Genomic DNA, 20,228 nt, shown 5'->3' with positions numbered 1-20,228 from the left:
AATGTCTCTTCATAATCAATACATTGTTATTGATAGAATCCTTTAGTCACCAGACTTACTTTATGTCGATCAATAGACCCATCGACATTATGCTTGAGTTTGAAAAGTTAAAAACCCATTTACATCCAACAAGATTATGGGATCATGTATGAGGAATAAGAGACCATATTTTATCTGAATAAGAGAGATATATTCATTTGTAATGGCAAAACGTCATTGCGGATCCTTATTAACTTTGATAAAACATGTAGGTGTAGTAGCGGAAGAAGTAGCAGTGAGAGCTGATGATGACATATATTGTGTTTTATTGTGTGTGATCATTTGATGAGTAGAAGATTTAGGTGCATTAATTGTTGTGATAATTGGTTGTGATGAAAGAACGGTAATAACAATAGAAGAAGATAATATAGTGTTTGGTGATGTTGTGGAGGTCAAGAGGGTGATAACGGAGACGATGAAGTGATATGAGATAATAGAGGTGATATTGATTAATTAAGTATAGTTGTTGTAAGAGATGTCTCATTATCTTCAGGTAGTTTAGATAAGTGCATAATGTCCTTTCTTTTAAAGGAAAAGTGAGTTCGTCAAAAGTGACATATCGAGAGATAAATATTCATCCAGACGGAATGTGAAGACACTTATAGCCTTTGTGAAATTAGCTGTAACCAAGGAAACTACATTCAGTAGTATGAAAATTGAGTTTGTGTTGACAGCACGGTCGTGTGAGTGGATAACAAGAACACCCAAATGTCTTCAAAAAATCATAGTCAGGAAAAGAGTTAAATATAGTCTCGAATATGAACGTTGATGTAATGTCGAAGTAGGAAGACAATTGATAATACATGTGGTCGTTTCAAAAGCTTCACTCATGTTTAGATAACACATCATAAATAAAATATGAAGGAAAATTTAAAAAAATACTAACTTTATAATATTAATAGTAAAAAAGTTATATATTCATATAATTTATTTTAACATGCTTTTTTATTTAAAAAATTATTAATATTTAAAATAAGTTAACAAAAATATGAAGCTTCTAAATATATAACTAACCAGTGAGTTATACATCATTAATAATTTATAAAAAAAATTAAATATTAACATTATAAAATATATATATAACATTATATATATATATATAATATTAATTATTAATATTATTACAAATATAAAAAAAATTAAGAAATAAATAAATTGAACGTTTAAGTTTAATCAAATTACACAACTTTATGGATTAAAACAAACTGAATATTATCAAAATTTATATGAAAATAAATAATATGCATGCACTATTAAGGTGAATCAAACAAAGCTTAGCTTAATAAACACTGGGGCTAAGAAAATGGCACTTGGCACGAAAGCAAACGGTCTGGCCAGCTCAGGCCAGCTCAAGCCAGCTCTGCTCTGTGTTTAGTTTTTCGGAACCCAAACAAATTGACAAGAGAGAGTTCACGAGAAAAGGAATCAAAAGGCAAACGAAGAAGGAAGAGGTCAAAATTGCTCACAAATCCCTTAGATGATATTGGTGTAAACCCAGAAATAACCTTTATCTTTAAAACCCTTACATGAGTTGTTGCATGAGCACCCTTTTCATCGTTTTCATGTACTATGTTCTTGTTTGTGTGCTTACATTCATCAATCTGCAATCTTCTTTTTGATGATTTATGATGGACCTATGCATGTATCTCATTTCCATTTCCAACTAACTAATTAATTAGCTAGTTAGTTTGATTCAAATATCAATCTCTTAGCTAACCCAGAAAGAGATCGGAAAATAATGGCTCCAAAGTCAGGCAAAGACAAATCCAATAAATCCAAGTTCTCAAGGAAATGACAAAAAGACTATGAAACCAATTTTCATATAATTGATGGAGTACTTTAAAACCAGAGGAGTTAACATCAATAAATATATATATTGATAAAGTTTGTGATCATATTTAAAATAAGAAAGAATCCAAGAAAGAAATGACAAAAAGACTATTTAGACTTAATTTGTGTAATAATATGTTACCATAATAATTTTACCTAATAAGATTATTAAAGTTTTAATCAAACATATTTTGGTTTTTAAAATGTAATTTTCTCTTTATCATTCATCATTTTTAAGTTTAAATTTATAATCTCAATATTATTCTCTTTAATCACTTTTTATTTATTCATCCTCCTTCTTCTCTCTCATTTATTTTTTACTTTTCTAATTTATCTCAGTAATTTTTTCTCTTATTTTTTATTTTTTCTATAATTTTATTTAATTATTAATTAATCATCTAAAATTATTATATTAATAAAATTTAAATTAAAATATTTACGTTCTTATCTCTCCTTTATGCACAAAACAAAAAATTACAAAAATCTCAATACAAATATAAATTTATATATCTCTTTATTTTTGTAATTATTTAAAATAATATAATATTATTTTATTTTTACAAATAATTAATTATAATTGTTTTTAGATAAACACATCATAAATGCAATATCAATAAATATTTAAAAAAACTATATATTAATGAAAACTTATAAAAACTAATAAATTCATATACTTTCTTTTAATTTAAATAATTTATTAATATTTAAAATTAAATTAATAAAAAAAATATTAAACTTATAAATATATAATTAAGTAATGAATTATAAAAAAAATATATTAAAAAAGTTAAAGTGATTAATATCATAAATACAATATTAAATATTATTATAAATAAAAAGTAAGAATTAATATCAATTAATATAAACTGAATATTATCAAACTTGTTTACAAATAAACAATGTCACAAACTAATAAGGTGAATCAAACTAAGCTTAAGCTCGATAAACACTGGGCAAAGAAAACGGCACATGGCACGAATGCAAACGACGACTCTTTAACACTGCTCTGCCCTATTCTGCGTTTTTGATTTTCGGTCCCAATCCATTTGTCTAATTTTCAGACGACCTCCCAAAACCAAATTGACAAGAGAGAGATTTGAGAGTTGGATTCAAAATGAGGTGAAGAGAGGAGAGGTAAAGCTTGCTCATAAATCCCCCCCCCCCCCCCATCACAATGGGCTAAACCCAGAAACAACTCTTATCATTTCAAACCCTTCTTCTTCCTTCTTCATTTTCACAGTTACAAGGCCTTTCTTTGGTTACTAGCTTCTTGCATGTACTTTGTTCTTGTGTGGGGGGCTTAGATTCATCAATCTGAAATCTGAAATCTTCTTTCTTTGGTTACTAGTCTTTGCATGTATCTCATTTTCATTTCTTGATTCATAAATCAGTCTCTTAGTTAACCCAGAAAGATATGGCTCCAAAATCCGGCAAAGGCAAGTCCAATAAACCCAAGTCCTCTTCAGATTCTCATAAGAAGAAGAAAGAAGCCAAAGGTAATTACAATCTTAGAATGCATGTATGGATCTATGAATGAATCTGATGATGGGTTTTCCTTTATTTTGCAGTTGTTCCCAGTGTTGTTGACATAACCATTATCACTCCTTATGACACTCAACTTATTCTCAAGGTAATTATCATCATCATCATCAGATTTATTCATGAGTTATAGATTTATTAATGGTATATGAAATGAAACTATGTATTAGGGCATTGAATCTGATAAGATAGTTGATCTGAAGAGGCGCATAGCAGACAATGTAGACACAAGTCATCTCACTAATTATTCTTTATCTCATAAGGTAAGTGATAATCTAAATACATATTACTTTCTAACCCTTTAATTACTATTTTATTTTTACTTAATATAAACCATTTCTCTTAGGTAAAAGGACATAACTTGACTGATGACTTGGAGATTGCTTCATTCAAACCATGTTTATTCAGAATTCTTGAAGGTACTTTACCTAACTAGATTTCTTTTTGGATCTAATTAAAAACACTCTATTTAAATCGATATCATTTAAGTGCAAGTCTGTCAGAAGTTAAGACAACCTATTAAGTGCATAGCCCTCCCTTATAGTCCCAAAATTTTCATTTTTATTATTAATTAATTAATATGTTTTCTCTAAATTATATTAATAAATTTTTTATATATTTTGAATTTTTTATATAATAGATATTTTAATTTTTGTTAAAATTATAATTAGAATCATTTATTTAATTTTGTAGATTATAAATGTTTTTTTAATGAGCCCTAATACCAGGGCCGACCCTGGGGTAAGCCCAGCAAGTCCCCGGGCTAGGGCAGCTCACTCCCCAGTACAGCTCATTAAATAAAATAAATAATAAATTTTTATAATTTTTTAAACATAGATAGGTCTTGTCTAGTGATTTGGAAAAAAAACATAAAATTATTATTTTGTCATGAGTTCAAACCTCACAAAAACTTATTTTTTTATTATTTTTTTAACAATCAAAAATTACGTTTTTTTAGGCTGGGACATCCCAAACATCGAGACTGGCTTTGCCTAATACTATCTCAATCCACACCCAAACAAACTCATCTTTAAAATAGGTTTTTTCACTTCAATTTACACCCAAACTCATTCCCAAAATGCAGCCGAGATTTTTGTCACCACATTCATCATACTCCTCCCTTTGTTCCCTCTCACAAAATTATTTTTAAAAAAATAAATAAATTACCTTTTTGTCCTTTCCTATACGAGAGGAACAGGAAACAGACCGAATGTGAGGTATTTTTCAACATTTTCACTCTGTACAAAACTCAAATTTGTGTTTACACTATTCAAAAACTAAAAAAATAAAATTAAAATTTAGTCCTCTAACTATTAGTATAGGTGTATTTTATATATGTAGTATATATAATTTATTTATTTTGTTTAATTATTTTGTTTTTATTGTATATATTTTTTTATTAATATTTTTGTTTGTTTTATGTAATATAGTTTGTGTTTATTTAATAATATTTAATTTTTTTTTTAATAATATTTGTTTTGATTAATTTTTTATGCATGTTTAATTTGCTTTTTTATGTGTATAAATTATTAATTTATAATTAATCTTATCATAATTTTTTTAATTGAATGAAAAAATATATTAATGTTCAATTTGTAAAATTGATAAATATAAAAGTAGTATTAAAAAAAGTTAAAAAGTTGATATAAAAAGGAATAACCTGATAATCTTTTTTTTAAGTTTGAAAATGAGTTTTTGAGTTTGAGATTAATTATTATTTAATATAACTGTTACTGCATTTTGATTTTTGAAAATAAGTTTGTGAGTTACTGCATTTTAAGTTTGAAAATAAATTTGTGGGTTAGAGATGCTCTAATTTTTTGTGAGGCCAGTTTATGTTGTCAGTGGGTTGAAAACTTAATTAAAAAAAATTGAAAATGTTGGTAAACTTTATTAAATCATGCATCTTATACATTTTCTATATGTATTTAATCTCAATTATATTTCTTTTAAAATATCTACTTATTAAAATATTAATGAAATTAGTGAATACTTATTTGAGCAACTTTTAATAGTTTAAGAATTAAATTGAGCATTGTATAAGCTCAGGAATTAAATAAAATAATAAAAAAATTTCCAATTAGACATACTATTATCATTTGGCCTCTATTAATAGAGTTAAATAACATAAATGCCACTACAAAATTTTATTTCTTAAAATATCTACTCATCAAAATATTAACAAACTAGTCAATATTTAATAGTTTAGGAATTAATTTGAGAATATAAAAAATTAAAGGGGGGAAAATAAACATTTGATATAAGTTCAGGAAATAAACAAAAATAAATATTGAATTTTTCAAATTAGACAGTCTATTATCATTTACCCCTATTAATAGTATTAAATTACATAAATGCCACTACTAAATTTTCAGAGGACTATACTGAAGAGGCCCAAGTTGTAGCCCATGTACGGAGGCTGTTGGATATAGTTGCTTGCACCAACCGGTTCAATAAGCCCAAGTTTTCCGATGGCCGGTCGAAGAAGAAGAAGAATCCGGCGAACCACCAGGCCGTCGCCGGCGGCGCTAAACCGCCGACTCCTCCATCCAAAGGAGCGTTGTCTGAGTTTCCGACGCCCCTCGTCGTCACCGAGGGTTACAAGATGGACGCCATTCATAATTCTCCTAAGCTCTCTGATTTCTACGACTTCTTCTCTTTCTCTCATCTTGCCTCTCCGATTTTGCGTGAGTTTCTCCTTTTCTTTTGTATCGTCTACCTTCGTAGCACTTCTGTAACTTCCTCGTGTGTATTTTTAGATTTGAAGAGGCTAGAAAGGAACGAGCGAGATGGTGATTATTTTGAAATGCAGGTATATATTCTTTTAGAAACAATGGCATTTTCTTCTTAACACAGTTTACACAGCGATCCTCATCATTTACTAAATTTTGCAGATAAAGATCTGCAACGGGAAGATAATACAAGTGGTTGCTTCAGTTAAAGGATTTTACACTTTGGGAAATCAGTATCTTCAATGCTACTCTCTTGTTGATCTTCTGCAGCAGCGCAGCCAAGCTTTCGCTAAGGTAAGTATTAGTGGATCTCAATGTTATAATCTTGTATATATAGTTTACATTTTGAAATGAATAGAACAACGGATTGAATTGTATTCCTTTAGTAAGTACACTATGGAAGTAGGTAGAAGTGTGATTAAAAAAACTACATAAATCCAATTCTTGAATGAAATTTTTACTTGAAGTAACAGCTGGTAACTTTAATGTATATATCCAGGCATATGAATCATTGATGAAGGCTTTTCTAGAGCGTAATAAGGTCAGATTTTGCTCATATTGCACTTTTGAATGTCACCATGTTGAGAAAAAGTGACTAACATGCTTTATATGTTGATGACACTTTCAGTTTGGCAACCTTCCTTGTGGTTTTCGGGCCAACACATGGCTTGTGCAGCCAACAGTTGCAGATTCTTCATCTAAATTCATACCACTTCCTGTAGAAGATGAGAATTGGGGTGGCAATGGTGGGGGGCAAGGAAGATATGGCGAACACGATAATAGGCCATGGGCAATGGAGTTTTCTATATTGAAAAGGATGCCTTGTAAAACTGAGGAAGAGAGGTTGATCAGAGATCGGAAGGCATTTTTACTTCACAGCCTTTTCGTTGATGTATCAATTTTTAAAGCTGTGTCAGTCATTAATCAAATAATTGATTCCAGTAAAAACACGAACATTATGTCAAATGCTGCTCCATGTTCGGATTTGCTGGAAAATCGTATTGGAGACTTGATTATTACAGTCACACGAGATTCTACAAGTGCTTGCTTTAAACCTGATGTCAAAGTCATGAACGGTGGATTATCCAACATTTCGGCAAAGGAAGTTGCTCAAAGGAATTTACTTAAAGGGATAACTGCAGATGAGAGTGTAGTAGTTCAAGTAATTAACTTTATCCTGTCTTTGTAGTGCACTTCAATTAGTAAACCACTACCAGTTAATAATTCAAAACGTAAAACTGACATGCTTCAGAAAACCTAAGAAAATTGGCGTTACTGTTTGAGTAGTCAACTATTAAGACACCTGAGCTAACATCATTAACTTTTGCAGGATACTTCCTCATTCAGCACTGTACTTGTGAGACACTGTGGATACACAGCAACCGTAAAGGTTTGTGATTTGATCGAGGAAAAATCCATGGCACAAGATTTTAGAATTGATGATCAACCAGATGGAGGAGCCAATGCACTTAACGTAAATAGGTTTGAGTCTGCCATTCTTTCTTGCTTCTAACGAAATGCAATAACAAAGTTGATGGTGCAAACAGTTTCATAAAGAAAGAAAAACAAGTTAGCACCTTCGTAATTTTCCTTTTATTTGTGGGTGCTATAGCTACACCCTTATCGGAAGATTTGATAACATAGGAAGTTATATGAATTATATTTTATAGGAAGTTATTGTAGCAATGTATTTATCGAAGATAATTGTTGCAGCTTGAGGATTTTACTTCATGGGCCACGTAATGATGAAGCTCTACCAGCTCAGTCTAATCTAGATAACAAGGAGATTTCAAAATCTCTTGTCCGTCAAGTAATCACGGATAGCTTGATCAAGCTAACTGATGTATCAGCAGCTCCTGAAATTCCCATTAGATGGGAACTTGGGTCCTGTTGGATGCAGCATCTGAAGAAACAAGAAACACCAACAGGGAGTCGTAAAAGCTCTGATGATGATAAACTGAATGTTAAAGGACTTGGAAAGCAATTTAAAAGCCTCAAGAAAAGGGAAAAGGAATCAGACATTGTTACTGACACAAATGATAATGAAGAAAATGATTCCAGATCCTGTAACACTGATGATGGAAGCAGCTATAGTAATGGTGAATTTGAAAGCAAATATGGGTTGAAGAATATAATTTCTGAAGAAGCTTCCTTGCGTTTGAAGGAATCAGGGACTGATTTTCACCTAAAGGTATGTAAGAGAGTTTGCTTCTAATTCATAACTTATTTCTTCTAGGAAAAACCAAGGCATAATCCAATGTTCATATTCTTTGTTTAGGAATAATCTTTCCTCGTGCATTTTTTCTTTTCTTTTTAGGCAACATTTATGCTTTAAAATAATCTTTTTCCTCTTCTTGCAGTCGGTGGATAAACTGATGATTATGGTGCAAGAGTATTATGACAATATTGCATTGCCTAAGCTGGTACTATTATTGTTCCTTATGTAGGATAATAATTGCTCTTTGCTAATTTGATATACTTCAAGTAAGTGTTTTAATGACCTAAAAACTAAATCTTATGTTTCTGTAGGTAGCAGATTTCAGTTCTCTGGAGCTCTCCCCTGTAGATGGGCGTAGTTTGACAGATTTCATGCATTTAAGAGGACTACATATGCGCTCTTTGGGTCATGTGGTAAGAAAAAAAACAGAATTCTCATTTGTTACTGTGCGGCTCCATCATGCCTCTCTTAACCCTTTCATTTTAGTTTGTGTTTTTTTGGAAACACCGTTTTTCATTAAATGTTCTTGTTTGAATTTTATATTTGTTAATATTCACTGCCAATAATATAAATATATCACTGGTATTATTGGCCAAACAGGCTGAACTTGCAGAAAAACTACCTCACATTCGGTCACTTTGCATTCATGAGATGGTTACTCGAGCTTTCAAGCATGTGCTTAAAGCTGTTGTTGCTTCTATTCAAAGTGTGGACTACCTACCTGAAGCTATAGCTTCATCCTTGAATTTCTTGCTTGGTGCAAGTGCGGAAGATGATACTGACCACAATCTAAAACTTCAGTGGTTAAAATCCTTTCTAGAAAAGAAATTTGGCTGGACTTTGACTGATGAATTTCAGAATTTGAGGAATATTTCAGTTCTGCGCGGGATTTGCAATAAGGTAACATTTTTATTTTTTATTTATTGTTGTAGATGCTAATTTGGCTGGACTTTGACATGATAATTTTCTTGTCTAGGTTGGACTAGAGATTATTTCTAGAGATTATGATATGGAGATCCAAAATCCTTTCAAGAAATCTGATATCATTGCCATGCTTCCCACACATAAAGTATGCCTTCTCTATCTCTTTCTCTTTCTCGTTATATGATTTGCCCATAAAAAATCCTTACATTAATTTGTATGGATATGCAGTATGTAGGATGTTCATCAGCAGATGGCCGTACTTTATTAGAGTCCTCGAAGTTCGCATTAGATAAAGGAAAGCTAGTAGATGCTGCCAACTTTGGAACCAAGGTTCGTACTTCATTCCTCACTAACAATTTTTTTTGTTCAGTACCATTAACAAACAAGCACAAAGTTTTAAATTAGTCGATTTTTATTTGATTAAAGGCATTGGCCAAGATGATAGCAGTATGTGGTCCCTACCATCGAATAACTGCTAGTGCATACAGTCTTTTGGCTGTGGTACTTTACCACACATGTGACTATAATCAGGTAACAACTGCTCTTCTTTTCATGAGCCAGTTAATTTCAAGTGATTTATCTGTTTTTACATCTATGTTTTACAAAAAAAATTATTACTGTTTAGGCAATGATATACCAACAAAGGGCTCTGGACATCAACGAAAGGGAGCTTGGCCTCGATCATTCTGATACCATTAAAAGCTATGGGGATCTTTCTGTCTTTTATTATCGTGTCCAGCAAATTCAGCTGTCCTTAAAGTAAGTCAATAATACATTAAATAATTTCGATGCAAATCTGTCAACGAAGTGGGCTAGAATTCGAAAAATCAACATTGTAACGATTTAATTTCCTTGTATTTCATCTTTGGCAGATATGTCAATCGTGCTTTGTACCTCCTCCATTTCACATGTGGGTTATCCCATCCAAACACAGCTGCAACTTACATAAATGTGGCTATGATGGAAGAGGGTATAGGAAATTATCATGTTGCACTAAGATACTTGCAGGAAGCCCTTAAATGCAATAAAAAGTTACTGGGAGAAGATCACATACAGGTCTGTAACCCATTTCAGGAATAAATTATACTTGGTTCAGTTTTTGCAATTGTTTGTAGCTGATGATAATGTTATCTCATTCCTTCATGCGACAGACTGCTGCTAGTTATCATGCCATTGCTATTGCACTCTCGTTAATGGACGCATTTTCCCTCAGTGTTCAACATGAACAAACTACACTACGGATTCTTTTAGTAAAAGTAGGACCAGAAGATCAGCGTACAAAGGTTTGCCTATCATCTATTAGGATTTGTTGTCATCGATTTGTTAATCATTAAGATACTAAATTGATGTTATTTATTTAGGATGCGAACGCATGGCTCGAGTATTTTGAATCTAAAGCCTTTGAACAGCAGGAAGCAGCACGGAATGGCACTCCAAAACCAGATTCATCTATTGCAAGCAAGGGTCACCTTAGGTATTGGAATTTTTTGTATTTTGTCACAATCTGCCAAATTTTAAAATTAAAAGTGATTTATTTTCCGTTTGGTAGAAGATTTTATTTTGGATAATTATCTAGATTACAGTGATTTTTTTTGGTTTATATAGATTATACTTTGGATCGTGATCTATATTATATTCTACATTCTTGTGCTTTTTGGCAAACATTACAAATATAGATTTGTATGCATCATAAAATGTGGTGCTATTACTTTTTTACTTGATTAAAAACTTTCTGTATTTTTCTGAACCCGCTTGAACCCTCCATTTGCAGTGTCTCTGATCTCTTGGACTATATTAGCCCATGCCAGCATCCAAAGGGAGGTGATTCACACAGGAAAAGACGCATGAAGGTACTATTATAATTTCTTCTTTTTCGATGAACGAAGTTTAAAGAAAACATTTGAAAACTTGAAACACTCTTCTTTCTTCGTAATGCTGTATTTTAGGTTCCACAGGTTAGCGAGAAATTGCAAATTGCAGATCATGATAATTCTATTGTTGACAACAGTAGTGTGTTCCAAGATAATAGTACCAAAGAAACAGAGGATAAGCCAGAATCATCATCAGTTCATCTCAAAGAATCTGAAACTAATAGCCGAGCCAAACGCGACCTTGTTGTTGTAGAAGAAGCTACAGAAGAAATAACCTCGGATGAAGGATGGCAAGAGGCCAAATCAAGAACAAAGCCTGGCCGAAGAAAACCTAATCTTGCTAAAATTAACGCCAACAATTACGAATTCTCTAATTCGGGAGCCTGGAGCTACAGAAACGAACAAAAGAAACTGGCAAAGGTTCCTCAATTGACGTCTTCTAAACCATCTCCTAACCAGGCAACAAGTTTTCGTGCTATTAATGCTTCAAAATCCGTTTCATACAAAGAGGTAGCAGTGGCACCCCCTGGAACCATACCAAAGCCTTTAATCGATCAAATAGTAGAAAAGAACAAAGAGGTAGCAGTGGCACCCCCTGGAACCATAACAAAGCCTTTAATCGATCAAATAGTAGAAAAGAACGAAACCAACGACACTGCAAGTAACGAAATAAAGGCAGTAGAAGAGGTGAACTCTGTGGTGGAAATTGAACACGTTTCTTGTACTTCAAGCAACGAAGATAAACAATCAAAAACCAACAAGAGCAAGCTCTCAGCCTCAGCTCAGCCTTTCAGACCGTTAACCTCAAACATTTTCGCCCCTTTCAGTCCGTTAACCTCAAACATTTTCGCCCCTTTCAGTCCGTTAACCTCAAACAGTTTCGCCCCTTTCAGTCCGTTAACCTCAAACAGTTTCGCCCCTTTCAGTCCGTTAACCTCAAACAGTTTCGCCCCTTTCAGTCCGTTAACCTCAAACAGTTTCGCCCCTTTCAGTCCGTTAACCTCAAACAGTTTCGCCCCTTTCAGTCCGTTAACCTCATACAGTTTCGCCCCTTTCAGTCCGTTAACCTCAAACAGTTTCGCCCCTTTCAGTCCGTTAACCTCAAACAGTTTCGCCCCTTTCAGTCCGTTAACCTCATACAGTTTCGCCCCTTTTTACTATAGGACGAGTCAACCTTTCATAATGAAACAAGGAGCTATGAAAGAACTTGATCCCAATGCACCAGAATTCGTGCCTAGAAAAGCGACAACTCCACCTGTGGACAATCCTATACCAGAGGAAATCAATAAAGTGAGGAAACAGACATCTGATGCTGAGAAAGCTGAGCTGTCACGGCAGATACTGCTAAGCTTTATAGTGAAGTCGGTTCATCACAATGTGAATGATACTGCAAAGGAAGGCCCTGTTGTTGGGAAGGGGAAAGATGAAGTTGCGAATGACAGGGCGATCATAAAAATCGTGCATGGGAATGAAGAAGAGTTAGAGAAGACTAAAACATCGAATGCGAATGCTGAAGAGAATGGTGAAGAGTTCGTTGTTGTGAAGAAGGGGAGGAGGAGAAGAAACCGGCAACAACATTTTAAAACCAAACAGGAACAACCCTTTACTATGTTTGTCCGGGGATGACGATGATGATGATGATGATGAAGAAGAAGAACACCACGAATCGCAATAAAACCGGCCAGGTGAGTATGTTCTGTTCTGAATTCCGATGGGTTTTTTTTTTTTTGGTTATGAACTTTATGATGGATGATATCTTGCTTGCTTGATCAATAATTTGAGAACACATGTGACATTCCCATTATTACTCTTGCTTCAATCAATTCATATTTTGCCATAATTATAATAATATATATCATGTTAGATTCAAAATTGAAAAATGATTTTGAAAAAAAAAAAAAGAAGAAATAAAGGGTGATAGCATTTATAATAAGATATTTGAATTCAAAAAAAATGGCAGAGAATTGCATTACTTTTGCATTGCATTGCCGCTTAAGAAAGGTAATATATTAATGTTGCTGCCAATACTCAGTACTAATTTATTGCTTCTCACGGACCGGCCGCCGCTCAGCCGTCGCCCTGACAACCACCGTCACCCCACCACTTCTTCTTTTTTTTAAATATATTATTTTTAATTAAAGTTTAATAATTACGTTACCTACTTTTTTTTAATTCATCTTATTTTTTTTAGTGTGCACATTAATTAATGTCATGCGACCAAAACTTTTAGCCTTGTAGGTGTAATGATATAAGATGTTATTTTCTTTTCTTTTTATTTCTCTTTCATTCTTATGTTTGTTATTAATGACCAAAATTCTTTATCATTTTACCCTAACTCACTTGACAATTAACAAACAAGTTGGGATATTTGATCTATTTTAATAAGATTAGGGTGTTCAACCTGTTACAGTTATATATAATTTTGTTTTTGTCTTTTATTTTATAAACTAAATAAAAGACAGTATTGGTATCGATTTTATAGGTTCTGTTCTACTGGTTTTGACCTGTTAACAAGGTTTAACCAAGACCGGTAATTTAATTTTTTATTTAAGTATTAAATTTATTTCAGTTTTTTTTTTTTTTTAATTTTATATAAATTATAATTTACTTATTTTAACAATTTTATAAAAATTATAATTTAAAATTTAAAAATAATTAATATATATGATTAGATATATTATAATATATCTAATTTTACAAAAATAACTAATATAAATATATAATTATTACCGCTAAAAAAAGAATTCAACCATGCTATCTATGATTCGGTTATTAAATTTTTGATTTTTTATACACCCCCTAGATAAAAGATGATATGAAAATTGGAATGAAAACATACATTTAAATTATTAAGCTAAGAATGATAGAAATTGCATATATGGGGGGCGACTACAAGAAGAAAGATAGAAAAATGAAACAAACAAGGAACAATTAATACATTTAATTATGCATTGTTGTTTTGAGTTAATAATAATAATGTCTTCTCATAATCAAGAACAAACCAGGCATTCAAGTCTAATTCGGGTCGTCGTCTCGGGGCGAGCGTAAGGGAAACAAGGTGAGTAATTCGGGTTCGGAGCTCCGAGTATTACTGAGTGGACTCGGGTGTAAATAAAACCCTCTCTCTGCAATGGCTGATCTCTCCTCTTCTTCCGCCGGCGACTGCATACCCATAACATCCAACGGAGAAACCGGCGAAGCCATAACCATAAACATTGCCGGAGGAAGACCCGACCCGAGTTTGATCTCTAGATTCCTTCCTCTTTGCCGGCGCTCGTGTAGCCGCCGCCCAGTTTCCGTAGCATTAATCATGGTGGTTTTCCCATGTGAGCGGGTGGGTATGGTGACTGGAAGCTTGCGAGCGAATGGGTCGGGTGGAGCTCCGGTCAGACGTTGGACGACGGCTCGGAAATTGGAAGGATCGGCTTGGACGTAAGTTGTGTTTGATGGGTCGTATTGTTTTGGGTTCGAATGAGAAGCCATGAAAGTTTCTGTTTGTGAGAGAGATAGAGAGAGATTGAGAGAGATATAGAGAGAGATTGAGAGTGTTGTCTGTGTTTCTTTGTAATGTTTGGTTGGATTCCATTTCCGGGTTATTGTGCTTTATTATTATATGGAGGTCAGAGGTGGTGACTGATGTGTAGCTAAGAGACAGAGTAATTCGAATTTACATGTTCAATTAATTTTTCTACCAATTTCTTTTTTTTCAAATTCTTAATTGTAATAAATATTCAAATTCATAACCATAATAAATTTATGGTTGAATGGTTAAATTTGGATTTATTATTGGGACAATTATAATTTAAAATTTGGGATTTTTTTTTTTTAAATTTATACAAAAACTAGATTTTATTTTCACGGCTTCAAATGTCGTCAACGTGTCATTTATAAATAAATAAAAGATGCATGTTACTAATTTAATTATCGAATTTCAGTGAATCTAATGTTTTAACTATCGAATTTCAGATAATCGATGGTCAACCTTTAAACTATCGAATTTCAGATAATCGAATTTCAGATAATCGATAGTCAACCTTTAAATTAAATTAATTGAAATTCAAGTAGCTAATTAAATTAGTGAAATGATTTTTATTTATTTATAATTGTCATGTAGATAATAAGATAACAACGTTTCAAAACAAAATATTTTTTTAGAAAACGACATAATGCCATTAAATTAAAAGACCCGAAAATGATAAATGATTACAAGAGTTTAAGATTCAAGCAGAATAAGTTTTTGCCAAAAATGAATGAACCAACAAGATGAGTATAGAAAAAACAACCATAATGAGAACAAAAGTGAATGACATAAACAACGAAGTTTAAAGCGTCTTGAAATCATAAATAAGTGTGACTTTTTCATATGCAATGCTCCATCTTTGACAAATGAACCAATTTTTTTCACAAATGGAAATTTGCCTCCACGTCTGAATGAGTGAGTTTCCATCAAAGATAATTTTATTCCAAACAAACTTTACATCATTTCGAACTCTTGAAAATACTCTTACATTTCTCTCCATCCAAATATGATCAACAATGTTTGCAAAGAAGCACTTGAAGACATTTGAACTAAAGTCATTATCCTTTGTCTTGATAATTGTCATTTTCTTGATATCAGTCCATTCTATTAGAAAGTTAAGAAGACTCATTGATGTTGAGAACTTATCACAAAACAAAGAAGCAAATGGGTAGTCCCCAATGAGATGGTCAATGGTCTCCTCATTTCCTATACAAAGAGGCAGCTGGGATCCAGAATATTCATATACTTCTTAATTCGATCGTGCGTGTTAATTTTTTCACAGAATGTCAACCACAAAATGAATTGGTGTTTAGGAATAACTTTCATGAACCACACTAAATTGGAACCATGAAACCACCTCTTCTATCGCGAACAATATTGCATGATAATCCCAAGTCAAACTTGCCTTCATTTTCAACACTTCAAACTCGAGAATTCTCACAATTATTAAAGTGATAGGAAGATAGAGTATTGAAGATCCTCGTACCTTCTGAAATTCCCCTCGAAGGTTATTTCATTTTCCGTTTTTGACTTGTTGGACAGTAGTCAGTTTACATTTTCGTCTTATTAAGAGAGAATACACTATTATGAATAATAGGATGATCCTCGAACCAAGGGTCATGTCAAAACAAAGTTTCGTTTGTTGGGTTTTAGGCTCATATTTAATTAGAGTTTATATATTATAATTGGGCTTTAAGCCTTTATTGGGCTTAGAAGTAGTAGTTTAGTCTTTGTGACTTTTAATGTACTCCTATAAATAGAGACATTGTAACATAAGGTTACTTGGACCATTATTCCATGGAAAATCAATAAAATGGACGACTCCCCGAGGATGTAGGCATTGTTGGCCGAACCTCGTTAAATCTTGTGTTCTTTATTATTCTTTATCAATTTATCTTTATATCTTCTTTTATCGTGTGTTTAGATTAAATCGTTTTTTAACAAGTGGTATCAGAGCATGTTTTGAGGATATTTATCTTAATATATTTTTGGAGATATTACGGAAACCCTAACTACCAATTTTATCGCGTCTTCATAGTTTTCTTCTTTACTCATTTTTTTCTTTTGCACACTAAGCCACCTGAATTCTCTCGCCCCTCTTAAATAAATCAATGATTATGGGCCTTCCAAAAGTGACTGTCTTTAAGACTTTCTTTTTACTTCACTTCAAATGGTATATGGTACTTTCTCGACCTTTGCCACTTAGTTTGACTTGACCGGGTGCTTGAACTCGGGCGGGGCAACCCCGACAAGCACCAACAACTGTGAATCTAATAGTTGGAGGTTAGTTGAAGATAATGTTACGCGGCGTTCCTAACTAGTCTTAAAGTTCATGAATGATAAAGAACAAAGAAGTAAGGAAATGAGACGACTCTTTCTTCTTTTTCCGGTTTTGCTGATTATTGGTAATCAATCACATAAGTGTCTTTCCCCATAGGTTCCCAAATACATTGGCCCTCAGTCTCAGGTGGAGTTTATAGAGAAAGTTTATTTTAGTCATTTTTTAGAAGATTTCCGGCCCACAGACCCCATTTTGGAAAATCTCATGATCGTTGTGAATGGGAAGATTTGTTTATGATATGACTCAAGAAAGAGTCGTCTTATTTCCTTTTTGGCTTTTTATTTACAAATTTGATACTTACATTTTTATTTATCCAATTATTTTTCATAATTTAGATACATTTTTAAAATTTTAAATATTAAACAAAATTGATACATGTGATTAGTGTCGAAAATTATGAAAAATAATACCTGAAAATATCAAATAAAGGTATTATAATTTAAAAAATAATTCCAAACAGACCCAAATAATTTAAGAAAATATTATAATAATATTTTTAAATCGTTTTCTATTTTTTTAAATTTTTAAAAATAGTTTAAGGATTCAAAATGTTAAAAAACACTCAAAAGCCAAATGCTGGAAACAAACAAGCCCTTGGGCTGAATTGGGTCAGTAAGGATGGCAATTTGAAACCGCCCCGTGAAAACCGAACCGAATTGCCCCGTTTGGGATGGTTTTTCCCCGAAACCGAACGAGAATGGGGCGGGGATGGTATTTGTGTCCCCCAACCCGATCTTCCCCGATCCGCCCCGATCTCACCCCCGATTATGCCCCGAACACTATAAATATAGTTAAATCATCAATATATTTATTTATTCACTATATTTTATAAAAATAGTAAGTTTACTTCTTTATAATAATTTAAAATATTAACATATTACAATATATATTATATTAAAAAATCCATTTATATAATTTTATTGGATATTTTATTATTTAAAAAATATATATTTTATTAACGGTGCCCCGCGGGGATTCCCCGAAACCGAAAAAAACCGAACGGGGCGGGGATAGTATTAAAAAAATCCCCGAAAGAAAAATGGTGCGGGAATGGTAAATGCATTCCCCGCCCCGAACCGCCCCATTGCCATCCCTATGGGTCAGACAGCTGGTGGACCGCCAGTTCGCAGAGGCCGGTTCGAGAGCGCGCTGGGCCGGATCAGACACGAATTGGGTCGGGATCAACGCGGTTCAACCGCTTGTCAAGGGCAGTCGAGACGCGCGCGGGTTGAACATGCGAGGTGTGGGCTAACTCGTGCGCTGAGGGTGAGTTTTGGCCGAGTTCTACTTTGTCTTCAACCTTCGGCAGGGGCATTGTGCAGGTTTTGAGATTCGTCCACCCTTCTGAGGACATGAGGAGCTTCGTCTTCCCATGTAGAGCACATTTACCATAGTCTCAATGTATCATTCGACCAATGGAGCTCGAATTGGAATCGGTAAAAAATTGGGATTTTGAGTTTGGAGGTTTTAGTTGAGGATTTTATGATTCCAATAGCTTCATTAGGTGTTTTAGAATTGAATTCATCCAAAAAAATGTTACTAATTTGAAATTCGAAATTTCAAGCTTTGTTTTGATTTTTGATTTTATTTTATATAAGCAAGTCTTGTTTTCTTTTAGACTCAATCCAGAAATGTTACTAACATAGTTTAAAATGCATTAGGAACTTTTTTAAGTCAATGTTCTTGAGTTAAAATTCAAGAACTGAAAACTCGATTTCAGAATTTTAAAATATAAAATTGTGTTTTTCTGACTTAGCTGGATTCATTTAATTTTAATTTCATAGATAGTTTATAAATGATCTTAGTATCATTTTCAAACCAAGAAATAAAAAAAATTAAGTCATGTTGAAAAACACTCCAACTACAATGTAAAAATTTCAACTTTTGTCGTGAATGAAAATTTACAGTAAGTTGTATAAAATTGTTAAACACTTCTAAAACTTTTGGATGAATCAGAACCGTGCTTTGAAGCTTTGTACAAGATTTTAAAAAAAAAATGAAATTTGAAAGTTTGAATGGAAGTTGATTTTTGTGTTGAGACTTAGTTCTTACTCTTCGTCTTGGTCAGTGAAAGTTATTTATAGTAATCTAAGGTTGATTGGTTGATCAAGTGGATCGAATTCAGGATAAAAATCATTTATGACTTTTGTCTTGTTTAGACGATTTATATCCCTTTAGGTCATGATGCGATCTAGGTTGATAGGCGAAACGATCACTAGGTTATCGTGATCATTTGCCTGTTTGATTTTCGTTGTTTAGCCCAATATTCGCGAAGTTTGATTTTTTTTTTAAAATCAAACATCAAGAATGTTCTTATCTGGCTGTCGCGAGAAAGAAGACGACACATGATAAAACAACGTCGTTTTGTTCTTTGGCGTGGACGCTCGAAAGCGCGGTCTGCGTTCCGTCAGCGATGTGTGTCCCACGTGTTGGACGTTAGCCTTTTCGTTTGTTGATCCGTTGAGATGCGGAAGCGCACTGCTTTAGTTTCGTTGTAGAGTGCAACGCAGTGAGCTGGCATATATTGGATGTTGGTCAGATGCTTATTCCATGGTCGACTGACCTGCTACAACTTTCTTGGTTGGTTTCGAATGCACTAGTGCACAATAGGGGTGTAAACGAGCCGAGCCGAGCTCGAACTAGCCCTGACATGAGTTCGGCTTGACTCGTTTTTTATTGGCTCGGCTCGAACTCGAACTCGATCGAACTTTTAATATTAAGCTCGAATTCGTCTCGATCATATGATCATAGGCTCGAGTTCGGCTCGAAAGGCTCGAAAGATTCGAATTTAAATATATTTATATATTAATTTCTTATTTTAAAAAAAATAAGTGAACAAGATTTAGAATTTTACGGAGCAAGATTTAAGGCTTCAAAATGAGATATAAGTTTGTTGAAGAAGTATCAATGAGAAGTTTTGATTCTTTTTACAAAATAGATTATTGAAAACATATTAGACTTAGATTGTAAATAAGTGAGTCTTTTCGTTATTAGGTTTATTTTGAAAAATGAATTACTTTATCGTGAAATAAAAATAATTTTATATCTTATAAAATATAATATACTGAGATGGTATATTTTAAATAATATTATAATATAATTATATTTTTTTATTTGATTTTCAAAAATTATGTTTTTATAATTAAATTAATATTAAATCTATTTATTTCCTTATAAGTATTATATAATGTATTTTTTAAATTATAAATATTAT

At 32.8% G+C, this 20,228-nt stretch overlaps 2 protein-coding genes across 2 annotated transcripts; one reads left to right on the top strand and one right to left on the bottom strand.

Moving 5' to 3' along the window:
* Positions 1-3,283: 3,283 nt before the first annotated feature.
* On the top strand, positions 3,284-12,957 carry LOC124913527 (protein REDUCED CHLOROPLAST COVERAGE 3-like). The gene is made up of 23 exons (XM_047454030.1): positions 3,284-3,365; positions 3,438-3,499; positions 3,579-3,671; positions 3,755-3,827; positions 5,748-6,095; positions 6,168-6,220; positions 6,303-6,434; positions 6,640-6,681; positions 6,769-7,302; positions 7,471-7,622; positions 7,854-8,331; positions 8,501-8,563; positions 8,670-8,771; positions 8,959-9,258; positions 9,335-9,427; positions 9,511-9,612; positions 9,709-9,813; positions 9,908-10,041; positions 10,155-10,338; positions 10,434-10,565; positions 10,644-10,756; positions 11,054-11,132; positions 11,229-12,957. The coding sequence occupies exons 1-23, from the start codon at positions 3,284-3,286 to the stop codon at positions 12,777-12,779; spliced, it is 5,007 nt and encodes a 1,668-aa protein (XP_047309986.1). The 3' UTR covers positions 12,780-12,957.
* A 1,048-nt stretch (positions 12,958-14,005) lies between these two features.
* Positions 14,006-14,726, bottom strand: LOC124918685 (VQ motif-containing protein 11). Its single transcript, XM_047458723.1, has one exon. It carries the CDS (start codon positions 14,634-14,636, stop codon positions 14,169-14,171), a length of 468 nt encoding a protein of 155 aa, XP_047314679.1. The 5' UTR covers positions 14,637-14,726; the 3' UTR covers positions 14,006-14,168.
* Positions 14,727-20,228: the final 5,502 nt, after the last annotated feature.

This window comes from Impatiens glandulifera, chromosome 1 (genome assembly GCF_907164915.1).
Source record: "Impatiens glandulifera chromosome 1, dImpGla2.1, whole genome shotgun sequence".
Classification (NCBI taxonomy): domain Eukaryota; kingdom Viridiplantae; phylum Streptophyta; class Magnoliopsida; order Ericales; family Balsaminaceae; genus Impatiens; species Impatiens glandulifera.
This window is presented reverse-complemented; position numbering and strand designations above follow the sequence as displayed.

Coding starts and splice junctions, on each gene's coding strand:
- LOC124918685 (XM_047458723.1), bottom strand. CDS start 14,636: ATGGCTTCTCATTCGAACCCAAAACAATACGACCCATCAAACACAACT.
- LOC124913527 (XM_047454030.1), top strand. CDS start 3,284: ATGGCTCCAAAATCCGGCAAAGGCAAGTCCAATAAACCCAAGTCCTCT. Junction 9,613..9,708: donor CTGCCAACTTTGGAACCAAG/GTTCGTACTTCA, acceptor ATTTGATTAAAG/GCATTGGCCAAGATGATAGC. Junction 10,042..10,154: donor CAAATTCAGCTGTCCTTAAA/GTAAGTCAATAA, acceptor CATCTTTGGCAG/ATATGTCAATCGTGCTTTGT.